This window comes from Echinops telfairi, unplaced genomic scaffold (assembly GCF_000313985.2).
Source record: "Echinops telfairi isolate 266 unplaced genomic scaffold, ASM31398v2 ScPeMD7_7400;HRSCAF=8409, whole genome shotgun sequence".
NCBI classification, from domain to species: Eukaryota; Metazoa; Chordata; class Mammalia; order Afrosoricida; family Tenrecidae; genus Echinops; species Echinops telfairi.
In genome coordinates, this window is record NW_022111300.1 from 7047656 (window position 1) to 7068066 (window position 20411).

Below are 20411 nucleotides of genomic sequence, written 5' to 3' on the forward strand. Positions count from 1 at the left end.
ATATCTTACATACATCTTCTGTTGCCCCTAACCCACTTTTCTGTTTTTCTTCCCCCTGGGATGGGGTTCTAGGTTGATCCTTGTGAGAATCCTGATCTTAATAGGGAAAATGGACAACAGAATTTCAAATTATCATGGAATCTATCGTTTTGGAGTCATTGGGACTATAGACGCCCATGCTGACTGTCCTGAGATAACCTTTAAACAAAAAATTCTCAAATCATCTTTAAGCCTAGCTAACCAACTGCTGTTGAGCTTATTCTAATAGTGAGTTACAGAACAAAGAACAATATGCCCCATAGCATATCCAAGGCTGTAATCTTTATGGATGTAGGCTGCCATAGCAGTCTCCCACAGAGCAGCTGGTAGATTTCAAATGTAAACCAGTGATTGAGCTCCTAATGTACTCTGCTGGCAGCACGCCTCACAATAAGCAACAGTTTAGCTTAATGAGTCAGCAGTGCCTGTGTTGAGCATTACGCTCTTTCGAGAACTATAGGGATCACATTGATGACAGCAACTCAAAAGACAAGAAACTTCGGGGCTAGAGGGTTTATGTTCATGGAGGCGGAGCCATTCCATAAAAGAGGGTAAGAATGGTAGCCCAACCCAAAGAATGTAATCCAGATCACTGAACTGTACATGCAGAAACTTTTGAACTGATGCACGATCTCCTGTGTATATTCCCAACAAGGAAGAGGAAGGCAAAGGGACACCTGACCCAGAAAGAGAGAGTGTGACCAATGAGGCAGGATAATAGACTTCACTGCTCTGAAGATGGGGACAGGAGGTCAAGGAACTTCAAGGAAAGCCACTCTAGAAGCTAGAAGAGACAAATGAAGCATTCTCTGGACCACTGCCGGGGAGTGTGGCCCGATTGACACCACGATTTCAGCCCAAACTTTTGGATTTCTGACGTCTAGAACCTTCAGAGGAAGTATTTTGTTTCACACAAACAAAAAACCCCCATGACTAAAATAATTAAGATTATAAAAAATTAGACAAATAGCTAAGGAAATTGGGGTGTGGCAGGGGAGATTCGGTGGACTGCAGATGTGGGAGTTTGTGAAGTGGGTCTGTGAAGAGGATGCCTGGATATTGGTCAGGCACGAGTCTGAAATTGTCAAAATCCTGAGTCCTTCGACCCTGGGTCAGAAATCCCTTTGTCCACCCACTCTGGAGTGGACGCCTCAGGCTTCTCCTCGCTGACACGCAGGACAGTGTGAGAGGAAGGTCAGGCTGCCTGCTGCACACGCCTTCTTCTCGCCCTAGGTCCGAGTGAGAGCAGTGACAGTCAGGCCCCGGGAGAGCCCTGGCCTGACATCGAGAGCTTCAGCAAAATGCCTTTTGACGTCAGCGTGCACGATGCCAAGTACAGTTCGATGAGCCTGGTATATACTGAGAAGCTGGCAGGAGTCAAACAAGGTAAGTGCTGGTGGAGCTAGGCTTTGCTCCTCTCAAGGTCAGGGGCAACCCTAAATAGGGTGCGAGGAGGCCCAAGGCAGTGTCATCTTTGAGAGCAGCTTAAGTCATTCTGTTTTCTGTCTTTTTCCTCCCTTTTAAATACATTTTTCACTTTCAAGTCAACCTAAAGATCATGTTTTCTTTGCCCCTTTATACACAGAAGAACTAAAGGAATCCAAAGTGGAGGAATCGAGGAAACGAGAAACCGTGTCCATGATGCTGACAAAATATGCGGCCTACAACACCTTCCACCACTGTGAGCAGTGCCATCAGTACATGGACTTCACCGCGGCCTCCCAGGTACCGCACCCGTACCGGCCTTGGCCTCTGGGGCCCACAGTGGACATTCTGTGTAAGGGAGGGCAAAGGAAGCTCCTAGCTTCAGGCGTAGGTAAAGACTCTCCTCACTTGAGAGAGGGAGCCGTGCAGGGAGCCAGCCAGGAAGGCAGGAAGCAATGATGAGAAGCGCATGGGACTCCTCGGACTGCAGGGAGAGGCAGGCAGGTATTGGCCTCGTTTTTGTTGTTTTTAAATTATTAATCATTTTATTGGGAGCTCTTACAGATACCCTAACAATCCATAGTTCAGTCACATCAGGTGATAGTGTACAATTGCTCCCACAGTCAGTTTCAGTACCTTTTCTTTCATCTTGACTCCATGACAACAGCTCCCCCTTACCCCCTCCCTCCCCAACTCCACCCCTCAGGAACCCTTATTTTTTTCCCCTATAATAGTTTTTGTTTTTGTTGCCATACCTTACACAGTTCAATATATCTATTCACATGCAGTTAATTCTGTTGTCCCATCCCTTGGCTTCATTTTTGTGCTCTAAATTAATCAAGTTGGTTGCCTGTATCAGCTGAGCTATTTATCTATGATCCTGAAATTCCTGGATACCACGGGGCGCTAACTGTAAGATCAGAGAAATGAGGCTTTCTGCTCCTGTAAAGACTCAAGTCTAGGAAACCTTATAAAGGGTGCCTATGAATCAGAACGGGCTTGATAGCAGTGTGTTTGGTGTGGGTTTGGCTAAGTTTCAGTGAGATTACACTACTAAATAGTGCAATTTCATACTGTGAATGAACTAGAATAGACCTTAAAGGAAAATCACAACATAATTCCTTTATAAAACACAATGTTGAGGTTAAAACCATAAAGTGGGTGAAGGGAGACGTCGGACAGGGCAAGATATGACAACATAATAATTTATAAATTACCAAGGGCTCATAAGGGAGGGGGGAACAGGGAAGGGAGGGGAAAAATGAGGACCTGATGCCAGGGGCTTAAGTGGAGAGGAAATGTTTTGGGAGTGATGAGGGCAATGAATGTACAAATGTGCTTTACACAATTGATGTGTGTGTGGATTGTGATAGGAGTCGTATGAGCCCCAATAAAACGATTTTAAAAAGAAAGCAAGCTCTGCCCAGCAGGGCCTTTTTACAAAAAAAACCCAAACAGCTATTGGGGAACCTATCTGGATCTTAGCTGCTGTTTATAAGTTACTAACCTTCACCAAGACAAATACTTCCTGCATTGGAAAGCACAGAAAAGCCTATTATTTAATTCCTCACTGAGAAAGGTTACTGGGAGCATGCAAACTTCCCAGCAACTGTAAAAATAGGGTAGATTTACATTTGGCTTAGGTGAGTCAAATGGTCTCTCCCTGAAGCCAGAATTCTGGCCTAAGGGACAGTTTAAACCTTTCAGCTTCCACTGTAGCCAGGAAAGAGGGGCCACATAGGCATTTCAGTGTCAGTTCTAACATTTCGTGTAGGAAGATGATAATCAATTCATTTGAACTTACCCACATATAGCAAAAGGGTTTGACACTATCATCGATGTCCTTTAGGAATGTTTATATAGCAGGACATCCATGTGTCTATTTGGTTTCTGCCTATGCCTGAGCAGTTGTGGGTTTAAGAACACCAGGCATGACAAACCAGTGCCAAATAACAAGGGCTTCTCTCCCCATGAAGAGGTGGTATGGGACTGGCTGGTTGGCTCTCACGTCAGTAGCAGCTACTGAAAGATGAGATCATTGCCTTCCCAGCTCGAGTCACTCCCCGCTATCAGGTTTGGCGACATTTGTTAAGTTCATGTTGGTTTTATAAGCTTTATAACCTTGAGTGGCTTGGAGATTTGGGAGACCGTGAACTTATATCTCCTTCCTTCCTGGAAAATATAGATGTCTGACTCAACCCTCCATGCCTTCACGTTCTCCTCCTCTATGCTGGGAGAAGAGGTCCAGCTCTACTTCATCATTCCCAAATCCAAAGAGAGTCACTTTGTCTTCAGCAAGCAGGGCAAACACCTGGAGAGCATGCGGCTGCCCCTGGTTTCAGACAAGGTGGGTGATGGGTCTGGAACCCAGACTGACAGGCCCTAGACCAGGCTCTCTAAGTGTCTTCCAGCTAAGAGTTTCTATTTCCCTTTTTAGTCTCTGGTTTTGTTGTGTTATCTTTTTCTTCCTGCAGAATTTGAATGCAGTCAAGAGCCCTATTTTCACTCCTTCCAGTGGCCGCCATGAGCATGGACTGCTAAACCTTTTCCACGCCATGGAGGGTACCAGCCACCTTCACCTTCTGGTGGTCAAAGAATACGAGATGCCGCTGTACCGCAAGTACTGGCCCAACCACATCATGCTGGTGCTTCCCGGCATGTTCAATAATGCAGGCGTGGGTAAGAGCCCACCCCCGACACACCCTCGGGTGGGAGAGGGCTGAGAAGAGAAACTGAGTTCTGTTCAACCTAGCATACTACTGTCAGAGGTCCCCCTGACCCTAAGGTTTTTTGAGTCCTCATTGAATTTGAGTTTTACTTGTCACCTTCTCCACAGTTTTCATCTTTTGATTTTTGAGACCCATTAGTTAATGTCGAGCACCCAGGGTAGGTTGTAAGTGTTGGTGACCAATCTCTCTTTCGGTCTTGTACCCCTTTCCACTCCCTCTCCTGTCCTTAAACCTTAACAGTCTGATCATGAGGCTAAGTGTTTTCAAAATCTGGCTCATTGTTTCAAGTGCAGTTTTATTTTCTACACGTACCACTTTATATCAAGTGAACTAAGACTTTCCTTATACTTCTAGTCTTGTACGGTACCTTCAAACTACCTAACCCATTTACTCACTGCCATCAAGGCAGTACGGACCCAGAGCAACTCTAGGACTGGATAGTACTGCCACTGTGCATTTCCAAGACTGTAACTGTACAGTAGTAGAAAGCCCCCCCACTCTCCCAGCCGTTGGTGGTTTCAAACTGCCAAACCTTGACAACTGCAGCCCAACTCGAAACCACTATACCACCAGGGCTTCTACCTTGTCCCCACGTCCATTCTTCCTCTGATTCATGGTGGTCCTGTAAACCTTGACTGAAGCAAACCACCACATCTTTCTCCTCTACAGAAGTCGTGATTGAACCACTGGCCTTTCACCACCAGGGCTCCTTCTGTGCCTTTATGAACTATACAAGAAAGCTCCTCCTCCTAGGTCGGACTGAATGAGCCTCCTGCTACATTTGCCATTGTTGCAATAGTTTGAGGAGAGGAGAATGAAGCTAACATATACACAAATGAGGTGCACCAGTAGCTTAGTGGATTACTTGTTGGGCTGCTAACCACAGAGTTAACAGTTCAAAATCACCAGCCACTCCACAGAAAGAAGATGAGGCTTTCTGCTCCTCTACGGATTTACAGTTGCGGAAACCCACAGGGGCAGTTCTACCCTGCCCTGTAGGGTCCCTGTGAGTCAACAGTGAATCACTGTGAAACACTCAACAGTGAGTCACACTGTCCTACAGGGTCATTGTAAGTCACTGTTCTGAGTATGTTAAATAACCACGAGATAGATGATTATCACCATCTGTCAGATGGAGAAGCAAAGTGGAAACATTGTTCAGGCAGACTGGCCCCAATCTGCTCTCATTATACCATACTGCCTTTGCAAAAAGATGTAGGCAAAAGGAGCCAGTTTCTAGAATCTTCTCCAGGGAAGACACTGCTTCCAATTTCCTAAATCTAAAACAGGGGAGGCAGCATACCCATTCACCTTAGCACTGCCCATTCCTGTTTGCAGGACATGGGAGTTGCTGCCCCAGGACTGAGGGAGCCTCTTGTCAACAATTTAAGCAGCAAACCAGTATGTGCTTTCCCTATGTGCTACCTTTTGTCCTCTCTTGGACGCAGGGTTCCTGGGTTCTTGCAGTATTCCTCCAGGTGCCATTCATCAGTCATCTGCAGTCTCTCTGCTTTCTGGCCCCCACCGACACTCCGTTGGACCTCTGGTGATGGGCTCAAGGGCTCCACATGTCAACAGACTTGCCCAGTGATCCTTAAAAACACTGCTCTGAGACTGTTGGTGGGCTCTGGTCAGATGTGCAAGCTGTGCTGGTGTTGCTTTGCAGGTGCGGCCAGGTTCCTCATTAAGGAGCTGTCCTATCACAACTTAGAGCTGGAGCGGAACCGCCTTGAGGAGCTGGGAGTTAAACGCCAGTGTGTCTGGCCGTTCATTGTGGTGATGGATGACGCGTGTGTCCTGTGGAATATTCATAGTGTACAAGAGCAAACAAGGTAGTGGTATGTTCCAGCAGTTCTGGGAGAGTATGGCCCAATGTTATAGGGAGATATTTCTCTTGGCTCCAGCTACACAAGGAAGTGACCGAGAGGCATAGCTTTCCAAAGGGTAAGGGTCTTCTATGCCACCCTCACTGGCACATCATTGGTGCTTTAGGAAATGTTTAGACGGTCAGTGTGCCCTATAAACCCCCTGGACCATCCTTTCTTCAACCTGACTTGAGTTAGATATCAAAACATTTGCTGAGGGACAGTCTGGCTTATTTGGAAAGAGTACTGACTTCTGAATCGGCAAGCCTGGCTTCTAGCTTCTGATTCTTCACAATCTTCAATGAAAGGGATTCAGGTCCTTTCTGCCTCAGTTCCATCGCCTACTAAATGATAGGTCAGCCAGAATCAGTGGCTCTTGCCCTAGGGCAGTGTTGCCCTGCTAGGAAGCACTCGGGTATTTTACAGGGAGAGGATTGAGGGGATGGCGCCTTAGGACTGGGGAATGCTAAACTCCCACGCAAAAAGGAATGGCCCCCAAAGGACAATAGCCACCCTTCTACCCTACTCCCCACACACTGTGCCAGATGATCCAAGGCCCTCAAGTTCTGTGGCCTTGTTTTCCTTGTGGATTTGAAAGCAGTGGTACTTCATAATCCTTAGTCCACTGTAATTTCCAGAATCAGAACATATGTACTTCTTTCTGTGGCTGCCTCTTCGGCATCTTCTGGTTCATTATCCACGCTGAAGCACAGGCTGGATGTTTTGCTCTGCCTTAAAAGTGCACAGCAGCATGCAGCAGTGAAACTTGGGGTTAGCATCCTCCTCTGTTCCCTGCTCGTGCAAAGAAATCAGCCACTTGGAGTCACTGCAGATAGACATTAGTACTGTATACTGAGCGCATCAATTACTGTTGGTTCTTCATACACCACCCTCTCTCAAGCGATAATTATGGAACTCTGATGGTGTAGTGCTGAAGTGTTGGGCTGCAATCCACATGGTCAGCAGTTGAAAACCAGCAGCAGCTCCAAGGGACAATGTCTGAGTTTTCGACTTCCATAAACAGCTAGTCTCAGAAACCCACAGGGGGGTCGCCATGAGTCAGCATTGACTCAGTGGCAGTGAGAGGAGTAACAGGTATTTACGTTTTATGCAAACTTTGTATTTCACAGCCAGTCCACAGAAGCAGGGGTTTCTAGTAAGAATGTGTCCTTGAAGAGCGTCTTGCAGCATATCGAAGCCACGCCAAAAATCACCCACTACGCAATCCTGGGGGTTCAGAAATGGAGCAGCAAGTTGACACTGCAGAGCCTGAAGGCTCCCTTCTCCAGATGCCATGTGCATGACTTCATTCTCCTCAATATCGACTTGACCCAGAATGTGCAGTATGACTTCAACAGGTAAGCCGTGCTTAATGGATTCAAGTTCAATATCCAGTGTTGTTACGGCTTTGAATTAATTCATACTGTAGCCTTTGACTGCATTGTTTCAAAAGCAAGAAAGTCGGGAGTTCTCCTTGTTGACAGCCCATTTCCTTTCAGGCAAGGCATCTTGTCTTTTTCAGTGTGAAACAACTGTGGCACCGTCTTGTCTCTGCTAATCTCCAGTCTGCAGTGTTCTTCCACTGTCTGTGTCATTAATTGAAAAGCTAAGAAACTCTTGATACAGATAAGGAAACGCAGGGTGGGCGAGGGGAGGGGATCACATGCTCCAAAGTGTCCATTACTCTTCAAACTGACTTGGAATAGGGTTTATTAAGTGAAAGGCTTAGAAAACATTACTTTAGCCACCGTATAATTCAGTAAGAACTACATCAGGCATGAAACTGTTGAATCTATACAATCAGTGCATGGATAGACAGGTGAGATCAACCCTGTATCCCACTCTCAGAACTCTACTTCGTCAAGTGTAAGTACACCCACAGATTTGCATCCTGTCTGGAGAAGCCAGCAGATGGGGATAAGCAGGCTAGCCATGGCCTTGCCTCCAGAATAAGCTGTGTTTGTGTTCCTGGAAAATCTGTGAGTCAAGGAAGAACGTCACAGCCAACTAAGCCCCAACCGGAGGCTCTTAGACTATGTGCTGCTTTCATTGGCTTCTGGCAGGCGTTTCACCTTACTGCTAGCTTGGATTTTAAAACTGGAAATCCCTCCCTACACACCCTGTAGTAGTAAGGATGTGTTGTTTCAGTTCCGGAATGCCTAAAACCCTGGGAAATTAAGAGTATGTGTGCCCCCAAGTCACATTTCTTTAACAGATGTAATTCCCAAATAGGGGTTTTTTCCCAGGTCTATGATAAGCGGCCCAGCTTAATGAAGGCAGGATTGGAGAAAAGCTGGTGGTGTTTACTTGGACTAAAGAAAACATACTTATGTGATTGGCAATGTCTCCTAATATTTGCTGTTCCGTTTTCTGCGTAATTATAGTTGAGAAACGTACTGTTTTGTCATTTAGGTATTTCTGTGAAGATGTTGATTTTAACTTGAGAACAAACAGTAGTGGGCTGCTCATCTGCCGATTCAATAACTTCAGTCTCATGAAGAAGCATATACAAGTTGGAGGGCAAAGGGATTTTGTCATAAAACCTAAGATCATGGTAAGTTTTGAAAACTTGGCTCTACTGTTAAAAATGAGCACAGTGATTTATTTGATGCCTTTTTTACAAATCCTGGTTTTTGTTGCATGCAGGGTTTTCCATTTGACTGGAAAGTGAAACAGAGTAAGTCCTTTCTCACCATCAGGTCTATGAAGTCTCATCTCCTCACAAGTTTCCTTATTTAAGGCTTAACTCCATCAAAACAATTGTTTCAGTATGATAAACATTTTCATTTTTAAGTTCTTTAAATATATGGCATAAATGTAAATCACGTCATTTGTCTGAGACCTTTGCCCACTTTTTTTACCAACAATAACGTAGATTAAAATCTGTGAGGAGTTGACTCCATTGCTGTGACACCCCCCCCCCCACTGCTTTTCTGTTTAAAGGGTATCTTTGCAAGCTGTGGACTAGCCAATGGAGTTTAGAACCTTTGTTGCCCCATTTTAAGTTGTGACAGGACGAGATTTAACCCCTACATTCAGCTCATGGAATGGGAAGAGGAATCTAGCATTTGACACTCCTCTGACAACAGTCAACACAAAGTGCAGTGCTTGGTTTCCCATTTCATGGTCACAGACACTGGGTTTTCCAATGATAATCTTAACTCTGATTTCAGGTGTCAGACAGCTTAGCACCCATCTTACCCCTTCAGTATGTCTGTGCACCAGACAGTGACCACACACTACTGGCAGCACCTGCGCAATTTCTTCTGGAGAAGTTCCTTCAGCACGCCTCATACAAACTCTTCCCCAAAGCCATCCGCAACTTCAAGAGCCCTGTGTTAGCCATTGACTGCTACCTGAACATTGGACCTGAGGTAAAAGGAGGGGGTGGGGGTACTGTATCAGCTTACATCTATTTCTTTCCCTCCTAGTTCCTGTTCAAAAGCTTACCATAAGACAGGAAGTAGCCTGTGGCATAATTACTAATGTAAAGCTCTGAACATTTTGATGGCAATTGTCCTTTTGTCCTATTTCATTCTCAATAATAGACCAGTGAACACCCATAGCTTGGATCCTAAGTCCCCTTCTGAAGAGCCTACGGGTCATAACTCCTCATGTCATAACATGTCTCAGACTGTACTAACTGAGGCCCCTCAATTCTTTTTTTGTTTGTTTGTTTCTTTTATTTATTTATTTATTTATTTTAAACATTTTATTAGGGGCTCATACAACTGTTAACCCAATCCATACACACATCAATTGTGTAAAGCGTATTTGTACATCATTTCTCAAAACATTTTCTCTCCATTTAAACCCCCGACATTAGGTCCTCATTTTTCCCCTCCCTCCCCGCTCCCCCCTCCCACATGAGCCCTTGATAGTTTATAAATGGGTATTTTGTCATATCTTGCCCTGTCCGACGTCTCCCTTCATCCACTTTTCGGTTGTCTGTCCCCCAGGGAGGAGGTCACACACAGTTCCATGTAATCGGTTCCCTCTTTCCTACCCATTCTCCCTTTACCCTCCCTGTTTTGCCACTCACACCACTGGTCCTATAGGGCTCATCCATCCTGGATTCCGTGTATTTTCAGTTCCTATCTGTACCAGTGTACCTCCTCTGGTCTAGCCAGTCTTGCAAGATAGAATTCGAGTCATGGTAGTGGGAGCGGGGAGGAAACCTTTAGGAACTAAAGGAAGGCTGTACTTCTCATCATCGTTACACCGCACCCTGACTGGCTCATCTCCTCCCCGAGACCCCTCTGCAAGGGGATCTCCAGTGGCCTACTAATGGGCTTTGGGTCCCCACTCCGCACTCCCCCCATCATTCACTATGGTAAGATTTTTTGTTCTGATGATGCCTTACACCTGATCCCTTCGACACCTCGTGGTTGCATAGGCTGGTGTGCTCTTCCCGTGTGGACGAGGCCCCTCAATTCTTAAAGGCTTTTGCCACCAAGTGTCCCCTTGGGACCGACCATGAGTTTTGCTTTTAACTTTATTATATTCTATTCATCAAAGTAACAAACGAGAGGGTACCAAAAAAAACACAAACAGAAAAAAGCTCAGCTGGGTGGAGCTTTCTTAGTATAATTTTTCCAGCTAGGCATCCAGTGGCATTGCCTGGGAAGGTTCTCTGTGGTCACAGTGAATTTTTTCATAAATGCAATTGCACTTGAACCTCGTCTTTCGTGATGGCCAATTTAAGAGAACAGCATGTGGCTGTGAAATTTTGTTTCCTGCTTGGAGAAAATGCCACAGAAACTGTTGTGACGTTGAACATAGCTTACAAGGGCAGTGCTTTGGGAAAAACTCAAGCGTACGAGTGGTTTTTTTCGTTTCAAAAAAGGTGAAATGTTGACTGATGACAAACCTCGTCCTGGACATCCATCAACTTTCTGAATGGACAAAAATGTGGACAAAATTCATGCACTTGTGCTCGAAGACCAACGACAGACCGTTGAAGAGAGGGAGAAGTTATCTGGACTGTCTTGGAGCTCGATTCAGTGAATTTTAACAGATTTGGGGATGAAAGGGTCACTGCTATATTTGTGCCTCAGGTTCTGACCGACTAGGCAAGAGTGTAAAGTAGAACATGCCATACTTTGAAAGAACAGCTCTGAAGTGACCAAAGGGACTTTTTGTCCAAGGTCATTACTGGTAATGAGACATGGTGTTATTCTTAAGATCCCAAAAGCAAACACCAGTCAAGCCAGTAGACGATGCAGCTGTCACCTCACCCCCAAAAGCTCCTCAAGTGAAATCAATGTTCAAGATGATACTCATTGGTTTTTTTGATGTGAAGGGGATTGTCCATTTGGAGTTTATTCCACCAGGTCAGACTGTTAATAAATTTTTCTATTTAGAGTTTCTGAAAAGAGCTTAACAAGTGTGCAACAAAAAAGGCCTGATTTGTGGCAGATGGGGCACTGGTTTTGCCACCCAGGACAATGCACTTTCTCACACAGCCATCTCAGTGTGCCAGTTTTTGGCAAAACAAAAAACCAGCATGCCTCTTGTTCCATGCACTTTATTCACCTGACCTCGCTCCGTGCGACTTTTTGTTTCTGCAAATGAAGAGGGACACAAAAGAACAGTGATTTGACAACTTAGATGAAGGAAAAAATGAGGAGGTGCTAGCAGCCATCCACAGATGTTTGAAACCAAGAATGGGATTGCAGATTTGGCAAATATATTAAGTGTAATGGAGAGTACTTGGAAGGTGATAAGGTTTTTTGTTTGTTTGCTTTTTTAATTGAAATAGCTTTTGGGGTGGGGAACCTGGTGTTTATTGGGTAATCCCTTATACATTCCTTGTTAAAGATTTTCAAAAATAAAAGGTATACAGAAAAAATGAAATCACTTGTGAATTAGCCTTTTGGTGTACTATATTTCCCTCTGCTGGTGCTAGTGGTGCTTGCTGCTGGGTAAGCATTGGACTGCTAATCACATGATCAGTGGTTCAAGCCCAACTACTCCTTTGAAGAAAGTTGAAGCTGTCTGCTCCCACCCTATACAGGGTTGCTGTGCATCACTCAGTAGATGTGAGTTTTTATTGCCTTCCAGGTGTTTTTCTTTGTGTGCATTGACAAAGCTCATGACGACACCCCTCTTTAACAAATCTAAAACTGTATTCAACTTAAGAAACTCCACTTGGGAAACTGATTTTTTTTAATCGAACAGTATAAGCATTTTACATGTTCATGTTTCATTAATCTGAGAGTTCGCCCATGAATTGTAGCATTTTGGATGGGCAGACCTTAAACCATCGGCTGTAGTAATCCCTTTTATAATATGTACATAAGTTACATTCATATCTAGCCCAGCCTTCTTAATACTCTTACCTGGGTTCAGCACTCCTGCTGTTAGACCACACAATTGCAGTGCCACTACTAATAACAGCTAAGACTTACTGAATGCTTTTGAGTGATATCCATTATGAAATTCACACAACAGCCCTGAAAACAAGATTGTTATGTCAACTTTATAGATGAGGAAACTGAGGTACAGAGAAATGAATCCATTGCTCAGTGTCAAGCAGCCACCCCATGGAGGACACAGCATTTGAGCAAAGGCACACTGGCCTATGCACCATTGTCAAATCAGTCTTGCGATGATTTTACTTCCCCATGTTTCTTGTGAAGTTTTGTTCTGTACGAAAAAGCCATTTAGAGGTAAAAGAAAGTAAGATTATGTGCTTATTTAAGCATTTCCAGTTGAAATTTTAAGCATTATCTAATGAAAAGGTCATTACAAATCTCTTATAATTTTCAATATAAGCATTTCATTTATTCTAAAAGTATGGCTTTTCATAGAAGGCACTTGTTTCTGCAGACTCACTCTTGCAGGGGTTTGTTTCTTGCCAATTTCTCTCATACACAAATTACAACCTGATGGCTCTACAAAAGCAATCCCAGGCTTGAAAATCCAACTCACCAACCCACCCACCCACCCACCCACCAGTGTAATGAAGCACTTAAGAGCATTGACATTACCTTACTCTGAAATAGATACACTACAAAGACACTGACCCCCGCTGTTACGCTTGTCTGTGAAATGAAAATGCTATTTCTGCTTGGTGATTTCAGGTGGCCACCTGCTACGTTAGCTCCAGACCCCACTCCAGCAATGTCAGTTGTGAAGGGGTGTTCTTCAGTGGACTCCTCTTGTACCTCTGTGACTCTTTCGTAGGTGCTGATCTTCTTAAGAAATTTAAGTTTCTAAAAGGTAAGTCAACGTTAGTATCTACTTTTGTGAGTGTTCTTGGTTTCCGGTAGGCAAAATATGAAGGTGAAAGATGCTTAAATACTTTTAACACAGATTTTCTTTGCCAAGAAATTGAGTCCTTCCTTTAAACCAGGGTCACTGATTTAACAAGGGGTGGAGGGAACAGTCATTGTTATCTTCAGACTGTGAGTATAGATGAATAGCCAGCTGTGTGATTTTTAAAAGGCTTCTGCCATGATTAACTTTAAAACAGAACAATGAATGCAAAATAGATTTAATAGATATAATGCTTCTCATGTCCTACTTTGAATAAAAATGTTAAATGAGCCTGATCAAACATGGATTAACTACACAATCTACAGTAATGTAACTGTAACAACATAGTGTTTGCATCAACCACAGCACTTTTTGTACAGGCGACATGAGCCTTTTTTTACAATCACACTGCAAAAGTAGCTGCTTCTCTAGTGCGCTGTTCTATCAGCCTAAGAACAAGCTGCAGATTCAACACCTTCACAAAAGGACCTTCAAGGACAGTGACAGGGAAAAAAGAAAACGAGGCTCCAAATATTGTGTACTGTTAAGAAAGGAAATTGTATATTTGCTTCTCTCTATATAAAACACCTTGGAGGAGCTCTGGTGGCACAGTAGGTTACACACTGATGGTTAGCAGTTCAAAACCACCAGGTGCTCCTCAGAAGATACAGCTCTCTACTTCCCGTAAGGATTTAAAGTCTCAGAAACCCACAGGGGAGTTCTACTCCGTCTTACATGCTTACTATGAGTCAGAATTGACTCGATGGCAGTGAGTCTGAGGTTTCGACACAATTTTGGTGGACAAAACTGAGGGGTGGGGAGAGGGGGTTCTACTGGCTTCTGGTGACTCTAAAAAGGCAGAGATGCTGCTAAACAACCTTGAGTAGGCACAGGACACTGCTCCACAGCAAAGCATTATCCAGGCTACCAGTTGAGAAACCCTGCCCACGAGGGGCATCTGAGAAACGTTAACAGTGGCACTGTAGGGTAAGCATTGGCCTTCTAATCACAGGTCAGTGACTTAAACCCACCAGCTGCCTGGAGGGAGGAAGATGAGGCTGTCTGCTCCTGTAAAATTTGTACTCTCAAGAACCTTATAGAGCAGAGTGTTCCAAAATGGGCAATAACACCTGCTAAGGGGGCACTGGAACCATTCAAGGAGGCTCCAAAAGTGTATTCCTATGCTTTATACTGCATCATAGGTTAGAGAACAAACGTTTTTTAATTGCCAGGGGGTACTGAGTAATTTTAATTCTGAAAAGGGGGACATAAGCCAACTACCGTATATACTCGAAGTATAAGCCGACCCAAATATCAACTGAGGCACCTAATTTTACCACAAAAACTGCATAAAAAATGTGCTGAAAATCTCAGCTTATAAACAAGTATATACGGTAAGTTTGGGAACCTTTCCTATAGAGTGTTGCCAGGAGTCAGAATCGACTCAGTGGCTGTGGGTTTGGGTATTTTACATTGGCTCTCAGATATTCATGTGCATGACAGAATGATAGAGAGGTGGTAAGGTTCTTTGTGATTTCAGTCTCAACCTAAGATACCCTGCCTGCCTTTTTTCTGAAGGTGCTACCCTGTGTGTCATCTGCCAAGACAGAAGCTCCTTGCGCCAAACCATTGTTCGCTTAGAGCTTGAAGATGAATGGCAGTTCCGCCTCCGGGACGAGTTTCAAACTGCCAACAGCAGTGATGACAAGCCTCTCTATTTTCTTACTGGACGACATGTATGAACTTTTTAAAAGAGAACCAAAATAGCAAAGGGGATGCCTAGGTGAGGTGGAACCGAAACAATTATTTGGGGTTTTTTTGTTTTGTTTTCCTTTAAAGTACAATCACTGTGGAGCAAAGTGCAACGTATTTGTCTATTCTCCAAAGAGCTCCCCTATCTGACGCAGGTTTTGGGGGCATCACTCTCCTTCAGTTCCAATGACAGGACCTTGGATTCAGGTAAACTCTACCCTAGGCAGTTATGCAATTCTCTAGGACAAGGTCTGCCCACGGGATCCTGAAGAGGTATACATTGGAGAATGATGGGCATTTGCATTGTTTTTTCTACTACAGGTTAGGGGGAAAACTTGACTTTCAGCATTATCTAGTCTGAATGTGTTACGTGAGACTCACACCGCTGGTGTGAAATTAATTGAAGATTAACGTTTGAGGCTTGAATCCTCAGTTTCTCTTCAGATCTGTACCTTGGTACAGTATTACTCAGGGGTCTGAAAAGATAGAATGTAGAAGATATTTGTATTTAAAAAAAAGAAGTAGCTTTGTCTTTCTCTGTGCAGTGTTAGTTTAAGATTTATTATCTTATATGTATTGAAACCTTTGGCAAAATTTCCACAGGAGTTAAAGTTTACTATTTAAACTGACTGACAGATCTATTAGGTACATTTATGCCACTATTCCTAGTTTATTACCTTTGAGCTTTCCATTCTCTTGAGATGGTTTCAGTCTTTCGCGCACCATGGCTATGAGCATATGGAAAAGAACCTGGTTAGGTGAGCCAACAACGAACTGTCCCGATAGCCCACACCCACCGTTTAGTAGGAATGAAGTACATGCAGTCCCCAGCTTACAAATGACTTCTGTTCGGAAATCTGTCTTTGCAAGGTGAATTGTATGTTGTCGGTTCAGTTAGGTATGACTCATACCTAATGTCGGGCTAACATTTGTCATAGTTATATGTCTTTATGCCTAAAACACTATAAAACACTTCCAGATACACTAAAACACCATGAATAATTCAGTAATGTTTTCATAATGCACTGCAAGTAGTGTCCATTGGCTATTAGGAACCATTTTATGGACTCCAAAAGTGTAATGCTTGACAGGGATTGGTTTCAAACTATGGTGATATTTAAGTCAGCCATTCTTAACCTGGGGACTGCCTGTACTCAACAACCAAAATAAATGTCAGGTGGAGGTTTTGCGTGGAGTGGAACGAGTTTGTTTCAACGACTCAAGCAAAGCTTCCTCTAAAGCCTACACTGAATATTAGCTGCCTTAAACTGAACCCAACACAGAAATTCTGAAGTGGGAACAGAAAATCAGGCCATAAGGAGAGACTTGTTTTGACTCGATCCTACTAGAAATTCTTATGTGAAGAGTAAGGAATAATTCACTGAAAGTCTTTTTAACCCATTAGAAATTTTAGCTGCTACTGAAATAGCATACAGGAACTAAACACTACCTGATCCTGCACCAAACCCGTTACACATTGGCTGTTGAGCTCCACAGGCACTGCCTGATGTTTGGGAGGAGACTGCCAGGTCTTTTCCTGGTCTCTCTTAAGGGTCTAGAAGCCATGTTGAAATCTGTTCAGCAACATGCAAGAGCCCCAGTGACAAGACAGGCATGAAGTACACTGGCTGGAAATCAAACAAGTCTCCTGTGTGGAGGGCTGGAATTCTATCATTGACCCACCAGTGTTAAAAGAGGGGACATTTGTCCAATGGAATCTCAGTAGGTCACAGTTTAAACAGTTGGCTGGTAACTGAAAAGATGGCTGGCTGACACCACCCAGAGGAGCCTCAGATGAAAGGCCTGATGATCTACTTCTGAAAGAGCAGCCTTTGAAAGCCCTATGTAGCATAGTTCTACTGGGACTTAAGCGGGATGGCCATGAACCAGAATGGACGCAGTGGCCGCTGGGTCTTGTTTGTCCAGTGGAGTCCCGAGTCCCTGGGTGGTATGAATGGTCTGGCTTGCTCATCAAAAGGCTGACATCTGAGTCTGTGCAGCAGCAGCCTCAGAAGAAGGCCTGGCCATCTGCTTGCGAAGCATCTGCCACTGAGAACCTGCGACGACACAAGAGTACTGACACACAAGGGCTGTGGTGAGTCAGAAGTGGCAGTTGGTAACTTGTCAAATATGAATTCACAGTAGGAAACCTGCTTTCTACTTACAAATTTTCTCAAGTCTATTGGATGTTTACTTAAAAAATTTTTGAAGTGGATGTTTACTTCTAAATTACTCCAGTTCTCTTAATTAAGCAATCCTTTGGGATTTTTCTTATTAGCCTGTCTGTCCCACTTTACCCCTTCTTAAAATGGCCATTTTTACTTGAAGCTGTGTATTGTTCATGACCTGAAACTACTGAGAAAGGCCTACTAAGCCTACACTTACTTAGAACAAATAATTACCCAGCTTTGTTATCTTGGGATAACAAGTTTACAGCTAGTGAAAAGTAAAAAGGCTGAAAATGGCTTGCAGTCCTCTTGATTTTAACAGCTAGTTATGCTTTAAATGTGTTTTGAAACGAACAATTCCTTTTAACCCCATTTTTAGTTGTCCTTCAGAGATCTGCCTTATAGTATATACTTTGAAAATACAGCAGAATTTTTTTGCAAAGAGGTACGTTGTATAGCAGGTTGGATAATATATTGAATGTTTTTCAATTGTTCCTGTTTTGTTGGAAGGGCCTAAGGGGGACCATATCAAGTAACCCACTATTTGTGCAATACCTTTTACTATGTAGAACAAATAAAATACTTGAAATAATTCTAAAAGTTTTACCTGGGACAAATGGCTTCTCAGGGTTTCTTCTGGCTTTATGACTTCATAGTCTAAATTTTTTGTTATTTTGAATGCAGACATTCCACATTAAGCTAGGGCTGTGCTCTAAAAAAATCGAAATGATTGTAACCTCTTAAGTACTATTTAATTGTGTGGAAGAAAAATGCCAGAATAAAGCCAAAATTAGACCATTGTCCCAATGGAGAAACCCAAATTGACCTTGCCTATTCGTCTCAAATTCAGCCTTACTAAGGCTTGGATCTTTTAAAATCACCTTATCAGTATAATTATTTAGTGAACCTTGGGTCCTTCTCCTTTAAGGATAAAATTGCACAAGTACAGGACACCATGATTTGTTAATATTTATCTTGGTGTGTTCAGCTTTAAGCCTTGCCATCCCTTAGAACATTGATGTGGTATGAATGTATTAAATAGGCCAGCATAATAATTTACCTATAGACCTGTTGAATGTTGGCATGTTTGACAGTTCATACAGGTTAATACTGAATGTAAACTAAAAATTAGAATGAAAATTGATTTCAATTTTTGGGGCTGTAATTTATGCAATTGTTTTTGTGTGTGTGATTTTTAGAAAAGGGGGCACCTGTGTTACTTTATTACTGTAAATTTTTCTTAACCAAAAGTTGGTGAATTTCACTAGTCGGTCTACCTCACATTTTGTTTATGATTTTAAATTGTCTTAAAAGTTGTTTTTACAGTGTTACTGTCTTTTAATTTGGTGAATGTATTAAAATTCCCTCCCGCACACACATAAAAAATAGTTCATTTTCTTTTAACTTTCTGATTCTCTGCACATACCAAAGGCTGTGGAAGGGCATCTGCTACCAACTTCAAGATTCCACGATCCTGGCACAACAGTCCAAGGACGTGCTAGTTAAAATGTTGAATAAAAACCTGTAGCTTATACAAAAAACAAAAATTCACACAAGGTATCTACCCATTTTGTGCCCATTTTCACATCTCCATATGATAATGAACGGCAGATCCAGAAATGATTGAGATGTTAAATATATAACATTAATACATTCTCAGTCTTTATAGATGGCAACTAAACTTACTTGGTTCCGTTGTTAGAAACAGAAACTTTGGGTTGCCACAACTGTGTGGTATGATACAAGGTATTAAACTCCGATTTATTCTAAATTAATTTTCATACAAATACTTTTCCTGGTCTCAGAAAAATTATTTCAATTATGTAGATGACAATAGATGTATTACAGTTGTACAAAAACATGTTTTTGTGCCAGAGGTCCTGGCCTTTACCTAAGGAAGAAAATAACTAGGAGAGATTTTTAAATATTTTATGGAAATTAAGTTCATTTTTCTGCAAACTTTTTGAAGTCTCATATTTATAAGTGTGATGGCAGATTCAGAAGCAACTAGAGACTGCCCCTTTCTCTTTATGTGTTCCAAAGCAGCTGTCTTAGACGGATTACCGTACCTTCCTATCCAAAGTACCCAGACCTCCAGCAACCTCGGGAAACAGTGTCCCTCAAGTCTCTCGTTGTGGAAACTGGGTCCAGAAGATACCCCCACAACGAAAAACCAAAAACCAACTTCCATCAAGTTGGTGCCAACACATACGACTCCAGTACATAATAAAATCACAGCTTCGTTGAGAAAAAAACCACCACTAAAGCGACTTCCCAAGCAAAGCCTCTGAGGAAAAAATCCTTTCACACAAGAAATCTGTGTGAAGTGCTAAAAATTTACTTCAGTGACTGACAACAGATGCAAAGATAGGTAACAGTAATGGGTTGTTTTCTGACCACACCTTCATTCTATAAATAGTTTAATATCTGATTAGAGGACAGAAAATTTTATTCCAAAAGATGGCAGAAACAAATGCATTCTAAAAATAGTGGTGTAGTTCTATCGCAATGCGGAACACGGTTTTCGGTTGCTCCAGTGCAGTCGCTTCTGCCTTAGAGCCACTTCTGGGCAGGTCTTCAGTTCTGCGTCTCACATGATGAACAGGCAGGGGGCATCTTCAAATCCACAAGATCCAAAGAAGAGAGCAAAGTCTTTCCCAAAGAATTGCACCTTCTACTTCAGAAGAGTGCATAAACATTTTGCAAAGTCGGCAGTTTAGGTGAAGTAGGCACAAAATTCAAAGTGTAAAGGAGGTAGCGGTAAGACTCATGGGCGAGGTGACTCTCTTTTGTAAGGAGCTGATGCTCCGAAAGGCAAATCAAGGAAGGTGGTCTGGGTTTGGAGGTGATTTGGCATCGAGGCATTCTCTTTAGGACCTCAATGACAGGCACTGTGATCATGTCGTTATCTTTAGGGCCAGTGGTAGTTGAGATACCAGATGGTCTCATTTTTTTTAGCTATGGTTCAAAGACTCACATTGGTCCCACCTGGGAGTGTGGGACCACAAATTTTTATTGGCGTTGAGGAAGGGAGGATTAGGGTTTATTTTAAGACAGAATTTTCCTTTTTGCTGCTAGAAATCCCAACAGCCATGACTGGTTGTGTGTCTGTTAACATCACTTGAGGGATCAGCTCAGCAATCTTCATTGGAATATAGCTGGGCAAGAATATC

At 43.0% G+C, this 20411-nt stretch overlaps 1 protein-coding gene across 5 annotated transcripts in view; it reads left to right on the forward strand.

The window, feature by feature from the left end:
- Positions 1 to 20411, forward strand: part of GREB1L (GREB1 like retinoic acid receptor coactivator) — a 343344-nt gene that overhangs the window by 277212 nt on the left and 45721 nt on the right. For 3 of the 5 annotated variants that reach the window (XM_045296083.1, XM_045296086.1, XM_004702899.2), the window contains 10 exons: positions 1273 to 1425; positions 1625 to 1764; positions 3650 to 3811; positions 3939 to 4143; positions 5860 to 6025; positions 7189 to 7416; positions 8471 to 8612; positions 9232 to 9432; positions 13144 to 13282; positions 14897 to 18636. In XM_045296083.1, coding sequence (XP_045152018.1) covers positions 1273 to 1425; positions 1625 to 1764; positions 3650 to 3811; positions 3939 to 4143; positions 5860 to 6025; positions 7189 to 7416; positions 8471 to 8612; positions 9232 to 9432; positions 13144 to 13282; positions 14897 to 15060 — 1700 coding nt within the window. In that variant the 3' untranslated portion in view covers positions 15061 to 18636. Of the gene's footprint in view, positions 1 to 1272; positions 1426 to 1624; positions 1765 to 3649; positions 3812 to 3938; positions 4144 to 5859; positions 6026 to 7188; positions 7417 to 8470; positions 8613 to 9231; positions 9433 to 10904; positions 10941 to 13143; positions 13283 to 14896; positions 18637 to 20411 lie in introns of those variants that run through there. The other 2 variants (XM_045296084.1, XM_045296087.1) reach the window with 2 other exon arrangements.